Source organism: Homarus americanus, unplaced genomic scaffold (assembly GCF_018991925.1).
Source record: "Homarus americanus isolate GMGI-L3 unplaced genomic scaffold, GMGI_Hamer_2.0 scaffold25827, whole genome shotgun sequence".
Classification (NCBI taxonomy): domain Eukaryota; kingdom Metazoa; phylum Arthropoda; class Malacostraca; order Decapoda; family Nephropidae; genus Homarus; species Homarus americanus.
This window is the reverse complement of record NW_024738300.1, coordinates 10,803,820-10,827,068: the sequence shown is the minus strand read 5'-3', so window position 1 is coordinate 10,827,068 and position 23,249 is coordinate 10,803,820. Positions and strand designations below refer to the sequence as shown.

Below are 23,249 nucleotides of genomic sequence, written 5' to 3'. Positions count from 1 at the left end.
ACAAGGTTCAAATTATTTGTGTGGATATAAAAAAATATTAATCTCGCCCTACCCTACTGCTAAGATATACAAACCCAACTTTAAATAATAATAATAATACCGGTAATAATAATAATAATAATAATAATAATAATAATAATAATAATAATAATAATAATATAATAATAATAATAATAATAATAATAAAAGAAAAAAAGATCCTACTGAGAAAATTACCTTGGCTATTGAAGCACCAAGGTATAAAGAATGTCACTGAACTTTAGTTGGTGCTACTGCTGGTTTTCCCCGCTACATTTTTGTCTAATATAAGAAATACCACAGGCACCTCAATAATAGTTCCTCAGCTACTGTGTAACTCAAAAACATTAGAATTTTGTACAGGTGCTGCTGGCAGTATATGAAGTGGTCTGTGCATGAACCTGCAAGTGCAGCAAAAGTAACTGTACCAGACTAATTCCTCATCCTGGTAAAATCAACACTAACAACATGCTCAGTCCACACCTTCTGTATGTCACACATCACAGTCCACACCTCCCGTTGTCACACATCACAGTCCACACCTTCTGTATGTCACACATCACAGTCCACACCTCCTGTTGTCACACATCACAGTCCACACCTTCTGTATGTCACACATCACAGTCCACACCTCCTGTTGTCACACATCACAGTCCACACCTTCTGTATGTCACACATCACAGTCCACACCTCCTGTTGTCACACACCACAGTCCACACCTCCTGTTGTCACACATCACAGTCCACACCTCCTGTCGTCACACATCACAGTCCACACCTTCTGTATGTCACACATCACAGTCCACACCTCCTGTTGTCACACATCACAGTCCACACCTCCTGTTGTCACACATCGTAGTCCACACCCCCTGTATGTCACACATCGTAGTCCACAACCCCTGTCTGTCATACATCACAGTCCACACCTCCTGTCTGATGAACATCACAGTCTACACCTGTCTGTCATACATCACAGTCCACATCTCCTGTATGTCACACATCACAGTCCATACCTCCTGTCTGTCATACATCACACAATACATATCTGCTGTCTTAGCTGGCTGTCACACTACCCACTCAATTACCACAAAGGAGCTGGTAAACAGACACACATACACTATCATTTACTGCTGGGACAACATTCCTGTATTTTAATTACAACTGTATTTCTCCTATTTTGCAATGACAAAAAAACTGCAAGCTGAATACTTCTCTCCCTGTGTCAATTAAAAAAAATGCATGAATGTCACGTTTCATATGAACATTATATGGAGAGCGAAAGACAAAGTTTGTGGCCTAACTGAAGACATTGTACAAACTCCTGCTGTATAACCTCCAAAGCTGCAGACAATGATCACCAATTCAAAAGACTTTCTATTGTTCTCATATGTAATACTGTCTTTTATTTTAATACAGGTTATAAGTAGCCATGAACACCTGAAAAACATGATTAAACTTAAAGAACATTAAGTCTGAGGGAATTTTTTTTTAAGCCAAGGATATGTATGAATAATGCCAGTTCCTAGTACTGTACAGCACTGTAGAATATTCCTCCTTTATTCACTGTCACTCATTCACACTGCCTTATGGATTATACCAGGGGCTCAAAGTTGGCACAATATTGTGTCTGGAACTTGTGTGTATGTACAAGTGTGTACAGGTATGTGCATAATGATGCCCACGATTTGACCCTAAGAATTAGTGCCCTGTCAACACCGAACCCCTGAACTTAAATATATACAATAGTTCAGGTTCATTGGGGAGAAAGAGGAAACCTGTTCTCTCTAACAAATTTGAAATGTTCATAAGTTCAAAGCTGGCATGACACTGGTTTTTAAGCTTACACACATAAGTTCCAAATACAGTAAAGTGCAAACTAGGGATACTTGATAAGACCCCTTAACAAATGTACAGTATTCTGCTATGGTACTCCTCTTGCAAAATAAGGCTCCACATTTCTTTTTGGGATTAAAAAAAAAAATGTACTAAGCTATTTAGGCTTCACTGTTTTCATTACAGTATTAGCAACTACAGTATTGAACCTTTAATTTTTCATTTTTTACTACAAAAGTTCACTCAAAATAACTATAATGCACCACAATGAATATATATATTTAATTATTTAATTTCCTCAGAGTTGCAAAGTTTTTGAGCACTGACTCCAAGGTCTATTCAGCATCAAATTTCCAACCAGTTAAAACCATCTACTCTAGTTCATTTACATAAAAACTGAGATGAGAATATTGCAATGAATACTGGAGGTGTCAAGTCAGGGACTGGTAAAGAAACGAAAATAGTACAACTAGAGCAAGGGTGAGATACAGAGACAATAAGTTGAGAGAGGCAAGACTGAGATGGTTTGGTCATGTGGTACAATGAGATGAGGGGGAGGTGATCAAAAGAGCCTGAAAAGATTATCAGAAGGAGGATATCAAGAGGAAGAATAAAGTTGAAGTGGAGGAAAATGGTTGAGAGGGACATGCAAAACATCAGGCTGAAAGTAGAGGAGGCTGAAGACGGGGAACATGGTAAAGATAGATTTGGGAAGCCAATCCCTGACCTTTGGGAACAACCACAGGAAGAAGTTATATTAGTATTTTCTTATGTCAGTCACCTCATAAATTCCATAAAAATCAAACTTCACCCCATAAGTTCCCTAAACATTAGTGAATAAAAATCACCCTTCACATTTTAATTCCATGCTTAATAAAATAGTTAAACTTCAACTCACAAGTTCCCTATATCTGTATATAGATGAATAAAAACTTCACCTCAAATGTTCCCTAAACATTGCTGAATAAAAATGTCACTTCAAAAGTTCCCTAAACATTGGTGAATAAAACAGTCACCTTCACCTCATAAATTCACAAAACATTGGTGAATAAAACAGTCACACTTCACCTCATAAATTCACAAAACATTGGTGAATAAAACATTAAAACTGTACAGCTACATCCTGTACTCCCCACCTCTCTTAGAATAAAGATATACCGTACCTCAAAAATTAGAATATATCTTTTAATCTAGGGATATACTCCTAATGAACACTGATCACAGCATCTTGTGTATGGATTCCGTTCAAGAGAATATTTTTTTTCCTTTTTATTTTATTTTGCACATAGACTATAACAAGCAAGTCTAGGGGTCATATCAGGGGTTCAAACTGGGTACAATACGGTTTTAGGAGCCTCTGTGTGTGTGTGTGTGTATGTAAGGAAGACATTTACATTGTGTCTATGAGCTAATATTCAGAGTTCTGCCAAGTAAACAGGTGTATAAACATCTCCTTCAAAAAACTGAATCTTTGAAACTGTTCTCAGTGTTGGCTGAACAATGAATTTAAAGCCCACAGCCACAATATAAGTGTCTTCTTCACGTATCTACACATCTAAGTTAAAAAATAAATAAAATTCAGAAACATATGTCAACTCTGAACCCACAATATGACCCTTTATTATTCTGATATAAATGCATGAGTTTGTCTGCTTCTTTAGTTGTGTAAGTTAATTTCTATGTAATCTTTTAAATACAAGTGTGTGTATTTAGGCAGGATGTGTATATACTATAAGGTACTGTAAGTTATACTGTTTGTTAACGCTTGTATTCTGGTGCATCCATTAAAATACTAGCATATCTTTGCGTGCATATGTTGCATGTATGTGTGAGCATGTGTGCACATCTTGAATCCTGTATGTATTTGGTGAGTCTGGGACTTAAATAGTAGAAATTTAATCTAACATCAGCCATTGTCTCATTCTGAACTTCATAAATGAATATCCACAGTAGAGTGCCCCTGAATATGTTTTAAAAGGTCTCCACAGTGTATGTCCTGTATGATGTGACACAAGGCAGATGTATCCTAGAAGGCAAAAAAAAAATTATTAACTTGCTGTGATAAATAGTAAATGTCCTGTGATGTGTATTTTTATAATGTTTATAATTATACTAATAAATGTATATTTCAAGATGCTTGTATTTATCCCGTAAATGTTTCCTTGGGCTCAGACGTATAAGAATTGGTAATTTATAGTCTGAGATAAGGGAGACACACAAACACAAATATAATAATCACAACAAAGAGGACGGCTCGCAACACAAGGTAGAGCTCAGCATTATTGCCCCACTGGTTGTATGAGCCAGGACAGTCGTACTCTATGTGGGACTTAACATTGTCTATATCAAAGGAATCATAACCTACGCACTTGCCACACAAATAGAAGAGGACCTGGGAGGTGAGAGCAGTGGCGTCCAGGTCAATGGTGGTAGAACCATTATTGGTGGTGACACTAGGGGAGCCAAGCATCACATCAGTAAAATTGTCCCCAATGATACCACTCATGTCACCACCACCACTCACAGATGTGAGGCCCCCTATTATCCCTCCGTCGTGTTGTCGAGAGGGCTCTGGGAGGTGTGCGACAGTCAGATGGGAAGAACATTCAACTAGGATGAGGCCAGGGCAATGATCAACCTCTAGTGCCCCAGCAATGAAGGGCCACCGACGATTCAGTTCCTGAGGTATAGAGAAAAAGTTAAGTATGGATGGTGAAATGAGCCTGACAGCACTTAATACAGTATGTCTTTCCATATTCTATTAAACAGTAAAAAAAAATAAAACACATGTTGGAGTATCTTGTTTATCTATTAATCTGACAACTCCATAAGTCTACGGCATATTAATACTTATGCTGACCGGGTCACCTCAGCAAGGCAGTCACTGTCACCTGTATGGATCAACGTAACTAATTAATCATGTAAGTACAGTAGGTATGTACAGTATGTCTACAACACAGCTCAAAATGGAAAGAACACAGCTGTTCATACTTAGCATATACAGTACAGTATGTTCATCCTGACAACCCCTAAGTTGCTATGTTTCTTGAATAGCAATGTTAAAGGTCATGGTTAAAGCTTATTACCCAGTTTGAGATGACACCTCTTGTAAGTATGGAAAATGGCCATAAAACATTGATGATAATGATGATACAACACAGATTCTTTCCCAAATAAGGCCATGTCTCATCCCAGTTAACACTGCAGTATTACCTTAAGTTACGTATTTTAAACTTTAAAAACATTAAAACTTCTTGAGTTAATATTAGTTCAAAGTAAGAAACAATTATCATTAAATACTGATTTGTATATACAGTAATGTACTCAGGTAATTTTGAAGATAAGCCAAAATAGTATTGTCACAATAAAAAAACACATTTGGCAAATATCCAAAAGCCTTGTAAGGTGTTGGAAAATTGTTGAATAAGTTGAAAGCATATTAGCAAAATGATGAAGGTGGTTAAGAAAAACTGTAATGTTGAAAAATCATTCACTCCATGAACTTTATAGTAAATTACATTATTACTTTAGTAGGTAAACTTAAACTTTTTTTGTAAAGATGATTTACTCTTATTACCAAACAAAATAATTTACTCTGCTTTTCTATGACATAAATCCGTTAGCTCTCTTAAAATAAAATTTAAGTGTTTTCAGCATGCAGAAAGTAATTTTTCTTTACAGACAACCCACCTTCCTGACTAGGGCCTTGTTGCAGACGGAGGTTAGGCAGGGGGGTTGTACCTTTGGTGGCCGCAGACGACGCAGAGAGCATGAGTGAAGAAACCTGCAAGGTGAATCATACTTCAAATCACAATGGTAGGACTCAATAAGTTTTTGGTGTTTGATGTTGTTTTAGTTAAATTTTTCTGTCTGGTTAGATACCTATGAGAAAACTGTGAGGGCAAACTTTTTCGGAGTGAGAGTTGTGAACTCTTGGAACAATCTACCAGAAAGTGTTGTGACGGCACCGAGTGTGAGCTCTTTCAAGACAAGACTTGACCAACACTGGAGTGGGTTTAGATACATTCAGGAGACGGTGCATGCCCAGTACTTGCCAACAGAGACGTGACCGATCGCCCAAGCAGCTAAAAAGCCAATCTTTTGATGAAGAGGATAAAAGAAAAGGAAAAGTAATCCGAGACGTGACCGATCGCCCAAGCAGCTAACGAGCCGATCAGTGGTGAAGAGGATAAAAGAGAAAAAAAGAAGAAAAGAATTCATGTCTGTACCCTACCCCATCAGTATCTAAAGTGAAAGTGCTACTGGTAATAATGTCCATGTCCTCTTTGTGCCAATACCTATGTGTCCAGAATAACGGTGATAAAGGTGCTGCCCATGGTGGCAACCCCACCACTGTCTCACATTTTAAATACTGTACAAAACAAATGAAGACAAAGAGTTTGCAAAGTCCTTGGTCACCCAACAAATATTCACTTTCTAAATTTTCCTCTCTGTCCATCCCAAAGTAACAGGCATACATCCAACATTAAGTGAGTACTCTTTTACTCATTAAGTTTGTCAAACTCCTTATTCCTTTCCTATAAATGTTCCCAAAACAAAAATTATATGACTCCAGTGAAGGGGACACTTCGGTAATGAACAAGCAGTAAAAACCCACCTGACAGGGACGGTAGCACAAGGGTCTCTGGGATGCTCGTGTGGGATGGCGTCCAGGATGGTGGAGTACCCACCCTCAGAATCACTTAACTCTGCTGCCAACGATGCTAACACTCCCCCACGTAGCCCCCGCTCTCCATCCTGCACCACATACGTCTGCTGAATATGAAAAATCATTAGTACATCTGCTGGGTAAAAAAGTTATTAGCATGTCTGCTGAGTAAGAAAAGATATCATTACGCCTGCTGGTTGAGAAAATTTATTAGTAAGCCTGCTGGGTAAAGAAAGTTAATGGGACATTTTCAGGCCAAAAAATATATTTCTCAAACCAGTCAACGAGGGTTGTTAACACAAATACTGTACTGGGTCAGTAAAAACTGTGAAGACATAAGTTGTAAGTAAATACTGTATCCTGAAAGTGAAAGTGAGTCCCATAGGCATGACTGCCAGTTAGGGGCAGTGTAGATACACCACACTGTATACTAAGCCTTTGGTACACAAGGAAGCAGCATGGCAGGTACTGCAATCAACGGGATTCTCTTCCTCAAGCTGTAAGCTTACATACCCATTTACACCTGGGTAAACTGTGAGCACCTGGGAAATCAAATCACTGACCCCTGGAACAGGAGGTGAATACTGTATTCACTGCTCCTGGATCAGTGTAAAAATTGTCATTATACATGGTGGATCGGTAAACACTGTTATCATATCTTGTTGGGTCACTTCAATACTTTCTGCCCACTTTTACTAAAATTGACCCCTATGCATTCAAGTTATCAAGTTCAAAAGATGCCTAAACAGATGTAGAGATAGCTTACAGCATAATATTTCTATGTACCCCCCAACACTTTCTTTGGGTACAGCAAAGGACAAAAATGACCAAACTAACACAAATTATTTATAAAAATCTATAATTCTCCTGGAAGAAGATGATAGTTTAACAGTACAAGAGAGTTCAAGATCTACTTCAAATCCAAAGTTAAACAGAGATTACTATGAACATTCTTCAGAGTAAAGCTAAAGAACTCTACCTTAAGAAGAGGTGATATCACTTCCCGAAGGAGAGGGGAGATCACTGCCTGAAGGAGAGGTGAGATCACTTCCTGAAGGAAAGGTGAGATCACTATACCTGAAGGAGAGGTGAGATCACTATACCTGAAGGAGAGGTGAGATCACTATACCTGAAGGAGAGGTGAAAGAAAACCTTACCTGAAGGAGAGAGTGTCATCCCACTTGGACAATTGACTGTTTTGTTTTTGTAATCCCACTGAGACGATTAGATAAGGTTAAAATTAGTTTGGGTTACATAAACACATCATACCTGAAGGAGGGGGTCAGAGTTTGTGGACTCAGTATTGGAGGGCAGAGTAAAAACCGTCCTCTGCTCTGCACGACGCTTGCTGCTGGAGCTTTGGGTTGCCTCTTGGTAAGTTGGTAGTGCATTGGGGTTACATAGCTGTTGAACCACATGATACTATAAGTGATTCTATCACATATGCCATCTTCGAATCATGAGTGAAAAATGAGAAAGAAATCATTAGGTTTTTTTGTTTTTAAAATTTTCTGAGCAGTCATGATTGTACAATGTACATAGTATATTAAAATTAATGTTTAATTTTAAATTAATTATGAGAGACAATGAATAGGCTACATTTATATTGTCTTTTTACTCAGTACTGTACATGTATTTGCAAACACCATTAATATCATCTTCGTGAAAAATGCTTATCAATTTCCACTTACAGTATGTGAATGAATACTATACTTTAAACTAAAAATAATGAAAGATAATAAGAAAAGCCAATCAAAATATCTCAAAATATCTACCACCTAGTACTGTACTGTATAGTAAAGGAAGTAATACTAATGGACTTGTTGTAGAGCCTACTAATGTGGAGTACAGAAGGAACTGGTAAAGTGTCTACCAAATAAATGTGGTGTTGAAGAAAGAGAATCGCTAAGAACCTACCATCACTGGATGATGGTGTTACAGTACCAGAGAGTTATTGTGGAACTTCTGCAAGCTCTCAATTTCTTCTCTTATTTTTGATGTGGGAGGTGCCGAAGTCACTACCAAACTAAACTAAAAACTGTATACTGTATGTAAATTGTAAAATTTTAAATAAAAGATAAAAAAAAGAAGCTTAATAGCTACAGCAGTAAAACCTTTCAATCCTGTTTATATAAGATTCTCACTTCTAACATTCTCGACTTGAAGTGCGAGTTGTAATATAGGCTTACTATGCAACTATATACTGTACTATCGTGGACAAAAGTTCGCTCCCTGTGGTGGAACTGAGTCACAGGAATGAGTCTCCGAAATGACTTACCCTGACTGTGTGCGGGTGTGCTGTTTTGTCTCATTTGGGGTCGATACTGCTTCAGTTTTGGAGGGAGCGAACTTTTGTCCACGATAATACATATGCATACACAATACCTTATTCTTTATCTTACAGAATTTTGGATTTTTTTAAAACAAATATGGTCAAGACCAACTAGAAGATAGTGATTAGCATCCACAGAGGCAGTGGAAGTTAAACATTCCACTCTGACCTGGTCGTAGGAAGGAGGTGGCGAAGGGAGGCAGGGTGGGACGGCATCACTGGAAGCGAGATGTGTAAGGGCCAGGTTGTGGACACGAACCCCGCGCTGCTCACCCAGGCCTGCCACTCGGTTACTTGAATTCACCAGCTGGTCTAAAGTGCTGTGAGAAGGAACATTAGTCAAAGAAATGGTATCTCACTGAAGAGCCTGCTTAACTGACCGTAAAGCTATACTGTATGAGCAGTTACCCATGTCTAATATTTTCCTTGCTGACACAGCAAGTTCACGAAGTTTATTGATTTCTGAGTTGTAATGTATATATATATATATATATATATATATATATATATATATATATATATATATATATATATATATATATATATATATATATATATATATATATATATATATATATATATATTTACTGTATCTTGTATGGCTGATGCAAATAAATAGATATTTCATTCTATGTTATGATTGCATTAATCTGTCTAAATTATGGGTTAGAGACAAAGGAAAGGATGGTTGTGGTGTATTACCTGGATGCCTCTGTTATTCGTAGCGCTGGTGAGGACCTTAATGATGCTGGTGACGGTTGCTGGGTGGAGGGGGCAGCAGAAGTGGTCCTCACTATCCTGGTGGTGTTTGGAGAGTGACTGTGGGACAGGTACGGTGACAGGGAGACAGGAGGGATGGAGAGAGGGAGAGATGACATGAGCGAGGAAGACGGTAAGGAAGTACATACTGATGAAACAACAAGAGAGGAAGCACCTAGTGAGGGTGAGGTGGAAGACTGACCAACAGATGAGGACACAGACGAAGCTAGAGATGGGGTGGGGGAGCCTCTCAGCCACCCTACTGAGGTGGTTGTGGGCCCATGGCGTGAGATGGTCACTGTGGGGGTACAGTCAGGGCTGGTTTGCAGTACAGCAATGGGTGAACAGCCATAGTTTCTGTCCGAGGACGTAGATACACTGTGGTCTGGGACATAGGAGTGTTGGATGTAGATAGAAGTCTGGGATGTCGGTGACGAGGCAGGTGACACATGGTGAATGTTTTCTTGTGGCAATAACTCAATTCGGACTACTGAGGTGCTGCTGCTGCTGGTGCAAGTTCCTCCTGTTGTAGATGCGACAGGGTCGCGGAAGGCAGGGGAGTGTGACTCAGCTGAGGACAAGGAATCACTTGATCGTAGTTGCCCAAGACCCACGATTTCTGATACAGAAGAGCTGGATGAGGAATAGCAGGAGGTGGGGGTGGGCACACTGGCTAAGGAGGCCCTGGAAGAGGTCTTGGTGGAGAAGTGAGCCTCTCCTCCCCGTACCTCTCTCACGCCCGCCCCTGGACCCTCGTCTGCTGGCATCCTGTTAAATGAAATAGTGTATTCTGTCACTGATCTACCTGACAACATTTTATATGGCATTTTACTTTGTATTGCACAAGGCAAAGATGTGATGGAATGTAGAGCTTCATTGACTGTTAGTAGCAAGGGTTTTAGATTAGACAAACTTAGACTTAGGCAGGAATTGGTAAACATTGGTTTTGAAATAAGAGTTCAGGATGAGAGGAACAAAATACCAAACACCATCATTAACTCGAACTAGATGGGAAACTTCAAATATACTGTAGATTGGACAGACATATGACTGATATAGGCTAAGCGTAAACGATGCAGCCTACTATGAGCCAATAGGCCCGCTGTAGTTTCCTTCATGCTGAAACAAAGTACGTACACACACGCATCCGTTTACAAGTGCCATATCAATATCTAAAACTGGACCTACTGTATTAAGTACAACATATTTAAGATTTATTTATTTTGTACATTGTTGAATTTGACCGATGACTATAAACTTAACCTAAACCTCCACAATCACGTAGACAGGAACACTTGACACAATATTTTCTTCTCTGTAGCTGTACTGTACATAAATTTCGGTTTCACTCTATATCAATTACCTAACAACTGTCGTTTAGTATCTCAGTAAGGACAAATTGATTTTGATCCAAGTACTGTACAGTCGGGGTCAAAAGTCTTGAACGCTTGGCAATATCTGGCATCTACTTCTGAGTTTTATATATATATATATATATATATATATATATATATATATATATATATATATATATATATATATATATATATATATATATATATATATATATATATATATATATATATATATATATATATATATATATATATATATATATATATATATATATATATGATTGGAATATACTAATAACTTTACTTGTCATCATATATTATGCCTGAACCACAAAATGGGATAAAACTCTCCTTATACCTAAGATCTTCGGGTACTTACATGCCAAATACTGTCAAGTGTGCAAGACTTTTGACTGTACATATAAATATCACAATTACAAAATAATGAAACATACTCAAAAACACAGCAGTGTATCAATCCCCCACACAAAATATATGGACAAATTAATAAAAAATATAGAGTATTTCATTACAATATTCAGTAAACTGTATTAAGTGAAAAACTGCAAAACTAACACAAATAAAAAAAAAAAAAACACAGTACTGTATTGCCCTTTCTTAATGATATTGGCTTAAATAGGCCCGTCTGAATGGGGTCCTCGACCTAAACATTAACAATGTAAGAAATTGTTTAATTAGAATTATGGATCATAAGGATTAAGGCTTACTGGGACTGGGCGCTAATCGTAAAGGTAAGTTGGGACCTGCCATGACGTGTCCATTACGATTAAATATCGTTTGGAACATAACGTATGAATGGACATCAATTCTATTGGTTAGGCTGGGGTCTAGGAGGACTGTGGGACCCATTAGACAAGTCACTTCCTGTATGACATCACATCACCAAAAGTTACTGACAACAAAATCACAAGTACTGTTAATTTCATTTTTGAGGCCTGTATGTAATGTCATATCCATTTTTTTGTTCATACAGGATTTAAGCTACTGAAATTGACATAGTATCGTATCAATAATTTATAATAGTCGAAGAAAAATAGTTATTACTGCTTATCTTAAATAGCAATTTCCACCAGGTAACACACACACACACACACACACACACACATATATATATATATATATATATCATATAGATAGATAATGTGTGTTTGTGTGCGTACATTACCGTACTGGAAATAAAACTGCAACAAGTGTCATAATTACGAGGGAAATCAATAAGTGTTAGTGAGACACGTTACACTTAACAGGTTCATGTGATGCTGAGCTGCCAGAATTGCCTCCCTACCTCATCCACCTCTACTCACCTTCGTTGGGCCTGTAATTAGGCAACTGGCGCACTAGGAGGGCTATAAGGGAGCTTTTCTGTAATTCATTTCAGCTACATGCACTTCACTAGCGGCCAACGTGTAATATATGCCGTCTTTAAAGCCACGGCTCAACATTTAAAGAGTGTATAACATGAGAGAACCAGATGATCTAAATACTTCTCCCGAGTCAGCAGACGATGTTGATAGCCAAAGCTCAAAACGAGTCATAAATGTTTTTTAAAACGAAAAATCTTGACTAAGGAGCGAGTATAGATACACCAATTTGTTATTTAAGTATATATTAATTAGGTTTATAACAAAAGTCAAGCTAAAATTGATACATGTAAGGATATTTAAGGTTAAATGTAAATATCCAAATTATATTGTTGGAACATTACGGCTCGAGGCTCCTCTGGCAGCATCAGACGGTTCATGAATGGCACGAGAACGTTTTCTGTATTCCAGTTCCATATTCTTTATACGACACTGGGGGTAACTACTCGATAGAGAAGAGACAGTTTGAAAACGGATAGATCTCACAAACATTTTATTTTTTAACTAAAGGTAAGCTAAATCAGCTAATTACGTTAGACCTAGCGCAACTTCTGCCTGTTGTATTTGTCATAATTATGTAATTTTCGCACTTGTTATATGAGCGTTTGGTAAACCGGGTCCGAGTGACTTGCCCCGTGTCTGTCATAGCCTATCATTAAAGCTGTTCTAAATTAACCGGAACTGTAAGTTAATTATCACATTTATATCTATAAAAAAATTACGTATGTGATTAAAGGGTCTGTAGTGGATTTCTCCTCTACAAACCCTGTTTGTCGCTGAGTAGCCGATCCCGCGAATTCCCCAGTGTATGCCTCGTGGTCTAGGTCAACCAGCGCCGCCTTACATGACGGAGGTCAACTACTAAGCCACGCCTACCTCCGCTATTTAAGACCTGACCTCGTGGTGACCTCACTCTTCTTCTAGCAACAGCCGCAGCAAGCAACACCACCTCCTCCGCCGCTGCCTGGCTGCCCTCGCTCCAGCCGGCGAGCATGGCGACCCACAAGCTGTCCTCCTCTGAGCATCCTCACCAACCAGCTCTCTCTACATCACGCTTGTAACCACGCTGCCACTTCCCAGCACCAAGCTGCATTGTACATCCAATACAACATGTATACAGAGAGCACATTGTGAGTTTCCTTTCTCCATCCCATCCTGAGTGTGAACCAAACAACCCATACCCCACAGGTCTCCCAGGATCGTCCCGGATTAAAGTATACTCGCTTATATAAGAATTTGCTGGTGCACAATATTTTATTTACGTTTTAAATTATGCATTAAGTTTACAGCAGCTGACGTGACTAGGATACGCTTAGCCTTTATATGTAGCTTCTATAATTATTACAATTTTAAAATTATACACCGTTTTGTGCATTTCATCCTCCCCCAACCCTTAAGCACATCTTGCATACTTCCCTGTTGCTTGCCTAGTATATATTGATTTATTGTCAAAGATTAAAATTTTTCGAACAGTTTTATAATCAAACTTTCTTCATCACTAATGTTGAGAACTTGAGATGTTCTGCCCAGTAGATTTTCTGCACTTCAATAATTGAGATATGTTTATCATCAATGACTCCATGTAAGTTGTGGCCATCAACTCTTAATTGTTTGCCTCTCAATTAATTTTAGCCAGACTAATGTATGTATAAACTGTTACAAACTAACCAACTCACATAACAGAGAAGGACCAATCAGACATAATATAACAAATCCTAATCTCCCAATCTTTAGCATGCTCTGGCTCTTTATGCATGTGTGCAATGACCAAATTATGTCTCCTGTGTGTGAGGGTTAATTATATGCACACATCATACACGTTTGGCTTCCTAGGAAAAAATATTGATTCAGAGGTTTGTAGCCACTTATTATCTTCGTGAGGAGCATTCCATAAAGTTCTTTTACAACAAAAATTTTTACTGCAAAATGAGGGATGAGTTTGATATCAGGTGAATGTGAATGAAAACGATGATGAGACATGGTGGAATACCTTTAAATTACTAATTCAAGGAAAAATTAACACCAGGAAAAACATTACCAACTTCGCATTGTTCCCCTATATCATGTAGTATTCTGTACCTCAAAATCTTTCCTGATTTTTTTTATTCACTTTATTAATCTCAAACTGTACACTAAACAATGAGGGGAAACCATATAACTTAAAATCTGAAATTTTATTGCAAGACCTTGTGCCTTAACCCGAGAAGAATTGCCAGATGATCCTGTATGGGAAATATCATCAGATATTTCATTTAAGGTATCAAAGATACTGCCAAGCTGATAGTTAAGAGATTTCAGTATGTTCATTTGGCATCACTAGATGGTTTCACTGTAATATTTAGTACCCAGTACATAATGGTTTAGACCTGCCAATAGCATGTTGAAGCTTAAAAGTACAGGACCCATACTGTACACATACTGTAAACACACTGTACCAGATAAAAAAATACTGTTGCTGCCAAGCAAATCTTAGCATCATCTTTACCAAGCAAACTTTAGAATGTTCACAGTAGGGAACCAAAAATAATGCATATAAATTAACATCCAAAATTCTCTGTTGTACACCAATCAGGAGAGGGTGCCTTATCATAAATGATACTGTATACTGTATATATTTCCTAGTAAATAAAGCATTGTATTTCAAATGCCTTTAATAACAATAATGTTTTCATTAAAGAGCGGAAAATTTTCAAATGTTGTTTATGAATACAGTAAAACCTCGATTAACCGACCACATATGGGGGGAAGGGGCCGACGGACAATCCAAAAGGTCGGTTAATAGTACATAAAGTCTACGGAAATAAAACATACATTTTCAAAATACCTTTCCCTAACCTACCTCATTTAAGTCCCTCTATTCATTTTTGTTTATTTGCCATTCATATTTAAATAGAATTTGCTTTAAAACATTAACCACTTTCGTAAATAAATATGAACCAGCACATAAACCGTGAATAAAAAGTGGAAAAGTCAAAGAACATATGTCATCACAAAAATTGTTACCAGTCCCAGGATGCTGATCTGACTTTCTGCCTCATTTACACACAATTGTTTCTCTTACTATTGACAACACAACATACATACAGGTACATTGTTTCTCACTTGATTTTTTTTTCATTTTTGCATTTCTTGATGGTTCTTTATTATTATTATTATTATTATTATTATTATTATTATTATTATTATTACATTATCGCCCCCCCCCCCAGGCCCCAATGTGGGTCAGTGACCTGTGCCAGGGTGGGCTAATCCCCATAAAAAAAAGGGGGTTCGGGATTGACGGTTAATTCGAAAGTCGGTTAATCGAGGGTCGGTTATTCGAGGTTTTACTGTAACTATATTTATAGAAGTGCAACTGAGAAGTGTAGGGGCTCTAAATTGCTTTTTCTGTTTCAAAGGAGGGTTCGGCCACCCCACCAAAAACTCCCTTAAATCCGCCAGTGGAGAATGTGGTATTACTTTGAGAGCCTTTCAGGGCAAGAAGTGCCATGGCCACTGTAAGCATATGAATATATTAAAACTTAAGTAAGAATAAATGTATAATCAGTAAAATGTTGCAACTTTACTTAGACTACCCAATAATCTAATATACTATAGGACCAGGCATGTGTCTGTCTGTTTGTGTGTGTGTCTGTTCTGGGCAGCTGAAACGGCACAATCGTTTTTCATCAAACTTGGTGGAAAAATCGCAAAAAATTCGTAGAGTGGAACAAACCTGGTCCCATGTCGATGGTTTCTTTAGGAAGGCATTAATTAACAATTTTATTTACGATTGAAAACGATGCAAGTCTACGGACTTGACGCACCCTAATTAACCATGCAAGTCTACAGACTTGGCGCACCTTCATTCGCTGTACGGTCACGAGCATTAAAACTTTCACAAGAGCACGAAGGGCCCGCGATCACTTGTTAGTATTTCTATTTTATAATACTGTATGTAAAATATTACCACATTACACTGATTTCCCCATAATTAAAAATTTTCATGTTATTACAGGTATTTAATCGGTAATTTTAGACAAGTTTGTTCAGAATTTGGGCACCTCGACAACCACCTAGTTCAACTGAAAGTAGAAAAATTTTAGAAATGGAAGAATGGAATGGAGTCAAAGGGTATAGGAGAGAATGTGGTGAAAAAATATTGATTAGTGGCATGGGTGAGGGACCTGTGATAGAAAGCGGAAAATGGCCATGTACTGTCTGTAAGAAAGGTGTTCGTAGCAAGTCAGTAATGTGCAGTGAGTGTGAAAGGTGGGTACACAAAAGGTGCAATGGTAAACTGCAAGATGTTAATGCCTTTCAGTGCTGGAAACTCAACAGCATCATCATCAACAACATTTTATGGCCATTTCCAAGGTTACATGGTTAGCTGTGATTACCTAATGGCAGCTCTCCATGGTGTGTAGTCTCTTGCACCTTTCTTATCAGGTTCTTGGCTCTGATGTCATTTCTTACAACTTCTCATGTCACCCTTAGCCTGCTCCTAGTTATCTTTCCCTCCATATTTAGAGAGTGACAGACTAAGATGGTTCAGGCATGTGGGGAGAATGGAGGAGAGCAGCTGGGTCAAGCAATGCATAAATTTGATTTGCATACTGAAATTTTTTAGTACAGTACATAATTTACACTGCTTCTCAGCTTACTTGCAATTCAGGCAGTCAACCTGTTCAAAGTTATGACCTTAAGAGTCCAAGGTCAGCACAGGAGATAACCAGAGTACTGTACAGTACTGTACCTAGAGGAACTTGCAATGTTTGGTAGGGTCACATCTGACCCTACCTGGGACACTGTATTGAGAGGTACACACATTACTGCTAATCTGTATTACCAAAACCTTTTCCATCTTTTGAAGGTTAAGATTTCTCTTGGGTACTTGTGACACTTTAGCACTTCAAGGTGAAGAGACCTTGACACTAGCACAAATCTCATCCTCACTCAAATTTGTTACCTTTCTACTCTCGGCCATTGACCGCTATAACTTCTCAGCTAGTGTCATGACCCTCCTCACCCTCTTCTTTGCATTACCATTTGGAGAATCTATGTTTTTATCCCATAGAACAGTTAAGGGTGCAAATCACTGCTCAATGTAACAATGCTCACAGGCAGGCAGACGAGCACATACTTACTGTGCAGCAGTAATATATGGCAAGTGTTGAGCACCACGTGGGCTACGGAGTCAGGTTTAGGCTGATTTCAAACTCAAACCTCCTGATTACGAAGTATTTTATATTTGATAAATAAGTACTGTACTGCAGGCCATTGAACCCATGTTTGAAAACCCTACTTTAGGACAAGGTTTGACTGTATGTGGGACCAATCAAGTTACAGTGATAAATTTAAAATTTCTCATGCATGATGATGCATTTCGCATCAAATCATTAGGTAGCACTATTTTCATCAGTGACACGAATTGCATCATTAAACTTTGAAAATTCGCGCCCCCCCCCCCTCCCCCCAAAAAATCAAGATAATTGCATCAAATTTTCGTGACATAAATGACTGCATGATCATGTGAAGGAAGCTTCCAGAAAGTACCAAAGCATGGGTGGAGTTCCATTGTCCATCGGTTTCCTCCCGTCAGTCATGCTGGTAGATCGCGTTTGTCCTTTTAACTCCTCTCCCACCTTTCCCACAATTAGTTGTATCAAAATTCCAAAGCCACCATTGGAGAGCTCATAAAATTCCGCTAACAACTATGATAGCACCTTGGTAGGGTTGTGAGAAAATATCTGAGATATGATGCTGGGAGCAAAAATAATTTGTTTTCTTTATTCAGAGTGAAAAAAATAGTCTTATTCCCATCTTAATTTAATTTTTCTGCTTCTGTTTAAACCAAAACAATAACGAAGCCAGTGATGTACAAATCATCTGGCATTCAATTTACAGGCGACTATCAATTAACTGCAGTTATAGAAAAATCATTATCCAGCAAACCTCCCAATTCACACTATGTTCAGCTGTCCAGTTGGACACAGAACCAATTCTACCATTACTTCATGACATTCAAACAATATACACCCCATAAAACATGACAATACATCATCAGAAAATAACAATATTCTCAAACAAATTTCAAATAAAAGACTGAAGTTCAGTGGTGGTTTGTCAACTCATATACAGGTACTGTATACGAAATACTTGTTTTCATACTGCTCACCAAACAAAATAATTATCCAGGGTACAGTATTTTCAGTAAAAAAATATTAAAACACACTTCAAAATGTACATTAAAATGCTTATACTGCAACATCTTACAGCTGCAACAACACAGTGCTGCCATTCCAGACACATCAACAGCATGTTACCGCAGTTGACAGCGAGACATTTATCTTTTTAAATTATCATTTCTACCAATTGTCAACTTCCTAACCATTCAGGTCAGTCTATTCTTTGTTATGACCTTCACTGTCCTGTGTTAATACAGGGGAAAACCAGAGTGCCTGAGAATATCTGCAAAGTTTGGTGGGTTCACACAGGATAACACCCTTTTAACATCAGACCCTGGGATTGAACCCATGGTGTAGTGAAGCAAGTGCAATCCTGCTGCTGGTGTTAGATTTATTATTTTACCCCCCAATTCACAATCTTTATGTCTTATTTATAAGTGATCGTTAAATACTCCTGGCTCTTGGCCTCCCAAGTGGCAGAAACACACACCAACTGTAGGACAAATGTTAAGCGAAATGTACGAAGTTGGTTCATCAGTGTAGACTTGAAAACACAGAAAGATGAGCTTCTTTGTTTTTATGCATAAAATTGTCGTTGTATATTATAGTTGCTTTAATGAGATATTGACAGTTCCATAAGAAATATTAGTTTTTTATATTTTCAGATACACTGTAGTGTATGAAATATAAAACTTTATTTAATGTATCTCTCCTATGAGATAAAGATGACTGTCAAGAGATCAAATCACAATACAAAAATATTTTGGTAATAAAAAGAATATCTAACAATATCTACACTACATCTCACTCTAAATAATGTGGGGCTTACAAGCTGACGAAGAGTCTGCTAATGATGAACTGATGTACCAGAATGCCTAGTGGCATCTGCCAGTTTAAAGGGATCAGCTACTACAAAGCCTTGAGATTTTAAAGTGACACTTACCTGACATATATGAAGTCTGATAGTGCAAGGGTTGGTCAATGTACAGTGAATGGGTCTGGTGGCCCTCACCAATTGAGGCAGCTAGTACTGTACAGGTCCCTGATATGGCTGAGTGGCTAGTGTGAGTGGCATTTGTGTGGTGAAGGATAAACTAAAGAAAGGCTATGACATGACCAAAAGGTCAGCATGGGAGACACCTACTGGACATGAAACTCCACTAGTAGGACTTGATATACCAGAACAACCGTGAAGAAATATATTTCACTATTCTATTGTATATTTTTTCTACTTAAGTGTTATGCCTACAAAACTGGTTCCAGGAGATAAATTGAATCTCTTTAAAAACTATGTCAGTTATCAACTGAAGTAGGAAAAAGGAAATTCAAGACTTCTCTGCTCACAAAGATGATTCTTTGGTGAACCTTCAGTCTCTTCACTTTTCCTTTTCAAACACTATTCTTCTTAGCATTACACCATTTCTATTCAACATTCTGGCTACTATTATACTTTCAATTCATTCACTTGTACCTTCTATCCCCAACACAGGTCTATTAACCTCATTCCAACCTTGAACTGCATTTTTGTATAATGTTTACACCACAATTCCACACATTTATCCCAAGCATTGTGCTTTGTGCAAAATGTAATTTCTGTATCATACAGTATTTATTCTTGACTCGTCAGTTCCTGTAATTTGCACTTTTCCCCTCACTTTCAAGTCTTTCTTCTGTTACAACACAGTAGTGTAGCCAGAGTACAGAACAAACACAGACTCTCTCTCTTCATTCATCCACTACTACTACTGTAATGTGTACAGAATTGTTATTACATAAGAAACATGCCCCATATATCTATCAGATTTATCACTTGACAATTTTACCATCTAGCATCACCCATAAGAAGCACATTCATCCCAAAATGCACTCTCCACCTTGCTCTCCAGACACTGACACATACCTTTGATTCCTTGACATTTATTTCCTTCACTTCTAGACTTCTAGTAGTATCTCCTTTACCTAATTCATCACTTGACCCATCTCACTTCTCCTTTATCCCTCTCCTCGGACACTCAAGGTCCTTTCATTCCCTAAGGTTTCGTTTACTCTTCGTATCATTTTGATTACATTCACTTACACACCCAAGTCTTCTTTTTGACTCTCAATTATTGGTAACTAAACACTAAGAAAGAGATATTACCAGCCTTACACTCCTGGACCAGGGAGGGAGGGTACATTAAACCCCAACTAAAGTACTACAACTACAGTAATTAATTTCTGCAACTACAATATTAGTGTTTACTTAAATGTACTGTAGAAATTTATATTTCCTACTTGTTCTTTCTGAAAACAAGCTTAAACTCCTTCCTTTTCATCAAGGCTTGGCAAGGCATCACCTCTAAACTGGCCTTTATGAAATGCAGGGATATGAAGGATATTTTCCTCAAGGCACTATCCCTATGCCTAATATATTTCAAGAACAACAATACCATGTAGCATCTGGAAAAGGAAAACAGAGAAACAATTGATTGATTTATTCGTGAAAAATGACATATCATCGGAGGGCATCCTTTACAAAATACAAAACAAATTATTCATTAAAAATCAATTACTGTACAGTATTTGACGAAAGAACAATGTCATGTTTTTACCAATAGTTGTCAGGTTGTTATACATCATACTGTCCAAAATAAAAGAAACTTAAAAGGTCAAAACTAGAGTTTCAATTTCATTAATAATACTGTACCATTCTAGCAAAGAACAATACAGTACACTATATCATCAGTACTTTGAATAATTAAAATTCGGATTTTGGCTTAATTCATGTTTTTTTTTTTTTATAATGACTCAAATAATTTGAATTTGGAATGAATCTGAAATAACCGAGCAGTTCCAAAATGTTGTGTGGTGACGGGCTTGAAATTCCAGTAGGTAGTAGGCAGCTATCAAAAAGGGATTACTACAGCCTGGGAAGATATTAGAAGCATAATGTGTTGTCTAATGGTAGACCCTGCTGCCATATGGCATTACAAAATTTTTGACCAAGCCCAAGGTTGCTGATCCGAATTTCTGCCTCATTTACACACAACTGCAGGGTCTTAATTGTTTCTCTTACTTTGACACCACAACATACATACAGGGTGTTCCGTAAATATTTAACATAATTCAGGGGGTGTATTCCCGAGATATATATAGAGATAAATAACTAAATGACCAAACTGTCAATTCTCAATAGTTTTGGAGTACAGCACATGACTGGTTTGGTAGGAATGTGATGAAACCTATATGGGGTGTACATTATATGAAACATCCAATACACTGTGCTAGTGATGTTTATTAACAATAATAATGCCATATGATTTGTATTGGCATTAACATTTAGAGGAAATGTTCAAGTTCTGCCCTCTTGCTCAATGTAGGGCTCAGCCCGTCGCACACGATCAAAGACCCCAGGGATGTTGGGAATGTTTGTCACACTATCCTGTACACAGTGCCACAAATCCTCAAAGTTTGCCTAACTCCTTAACACACACCTTGCTTTTTATGGGACCCAGCAGGTAGAAATCAAGGGAATTTATGTCAGGTAACTGAAGGTTTCATCACATTCCAATGAAATCCGTCATGTGCTGTAATTCAGAAACTGTTGTGAATTGACAATTTGGTAATTTAGTAAGTTATCTTTATTTGTCTCAGGAATACACCCCCTGAATTATGAAAGGTATTTATGGAACACCCTGTACAGTATATTGTTCTCACTATTGATCTTTTTTTTTATTTATGGTCCTTTATTATTATCATTATTACCATCATCATCATTATTAATATTATTATATTATTATTTAATATTTTGTATATTTCTTATGTATTTTTATTAACTTATTAATTATTATTATTAGAATTAGTGTATAATATTTTCACCCTCAGGTCCTGGTGTGGGTCATTGACCTATGCCCTGGTGGTCTAATCCCGTAAAAAAAATAATAATAAAAAAAAAAAAAATAAATAAATAAATAAATACAAATTAAAAATGTGCTCACTGCTCCCTAAGCAGGCTTGGGTCAGGTGTCATCCCACTTGGATGATTACTATAGGAATATATTATGAAATAGATTAAAATAAGTGAATTATAGAAATAAAATATGAATTACAGTATACAGTATCAAGATATAAAACTACGCTTGGGTGCGTAGCCAGAGAGAGGAGGTGGCAGAGGAGGGAGGGAGTGCTGGCTAGACTGAGAAGACAACTTGCCTCCTGTGATTTCACAATAATTCCCATATTATGCAGGTTCATTTAGTGCCAGGTTAACATAACCATTATTGGAAACAAAATCACCCCCAAAAATCCCACACTCGATCCCAGATGTGCTATTGCACTATAGTAATTTTCAGTCTCTTGTTTACAAAGTGAAAACAGCCGATTGTTCCTGCTCTCCCTCTAGCACCAATGTTGTCATTGCTCAAGGGGGTTGGTACTTACCACAGGATCTGGCTTGAACACTTAGTAAATAATATTGTAGTGTATTTATCAGAACTTAATAAATATTATTGTGGTGTATAATGCGACTCAATATGCCCTGTATTATTCACTGATCAGCTAAGTGCAAAAGTAGCCAAACTGATCCATCATGTACTGTATTAATTAACTTTAAAATAGAAATGAGAAATTATAATGTAATAAAACAATGCTTTAGTATTTCTGCAGTTAATGTGTGTGATGTATAAGTTCCTTGTCACATCACCTCTCGTCCTGACACCATACCCCTCGCCTCGTCAGCTCACCTCAACCCTCACCT

The 23,249-nt window shown here is 37.6% G+C and overlaps 1 protein-coding gene across 2 annotated transcripts; it reads right to left on the bottom strand.

Moving 5' to 3' along the window:
• Nucleotides 1–834: 834 nt before the first annotated feature.
• On the bottom strand, nt 835–12,486 carry LOC121873858 (uncharacterized serine-rich protein C215.13-like). Of its 2 annotated transcripts, none has more exons than XM_042377664.1 (7): nt 12,291–12,486; nt 9,554–10,378; nt 9,021–9,171; nt 7,789–7,923; nt 6,469–6,626; nt 5,541–5,634; nt 835–4,530 (listed from the first exon to the last, which is right to left on the bottom strand). In XM_042377664.1, the coding sequence occupies exons 2-7, from the start codon at nt 10,375–10,377 to the stop codon at nt 4,042–4,044; spliced, it is 1,851 nt and encodes a 616-aa protein (XP_042233598.1). In that variant the 5' UTR covers nt 10,378; nt 12,291–12,486; the 3' UTR covers nt 835–4,041. The 2 variants fall into 2 exon arrangements, with proteins under 2 accessions (XP_042233598.1, XP_042233599.1); XM_042377665.1 differs by having other exon boundaries at nt 6,469–6,623.
• Nucleotides 12,487–23,249: the final 10,763 nt, after the last annotated feature.

Coding starts and splice junctions, on each gene's coding strand:
- LOC121873858 (XM_042377664.1), bottom strand. CDS start 10,377: ATGCCAGCAGACGAGGGTCCAGGGGCGGGCGTGAGAGAGGTACGGGGA. Junction 7,924..9,020: donor CACCTCCTTCCTACGACCAG/GTCAGAGTGGAA, acceptor GTGGTTCAACAG/CTATGTAACCCCAATGCACT. Junction 5,635..6,468: donor TGTGCTACCGTCCCTGTCAG/GTGGGTTTTTAC, acceptor TTCACCTTGCAG/GTTTCTTCACTCATGCTCTC.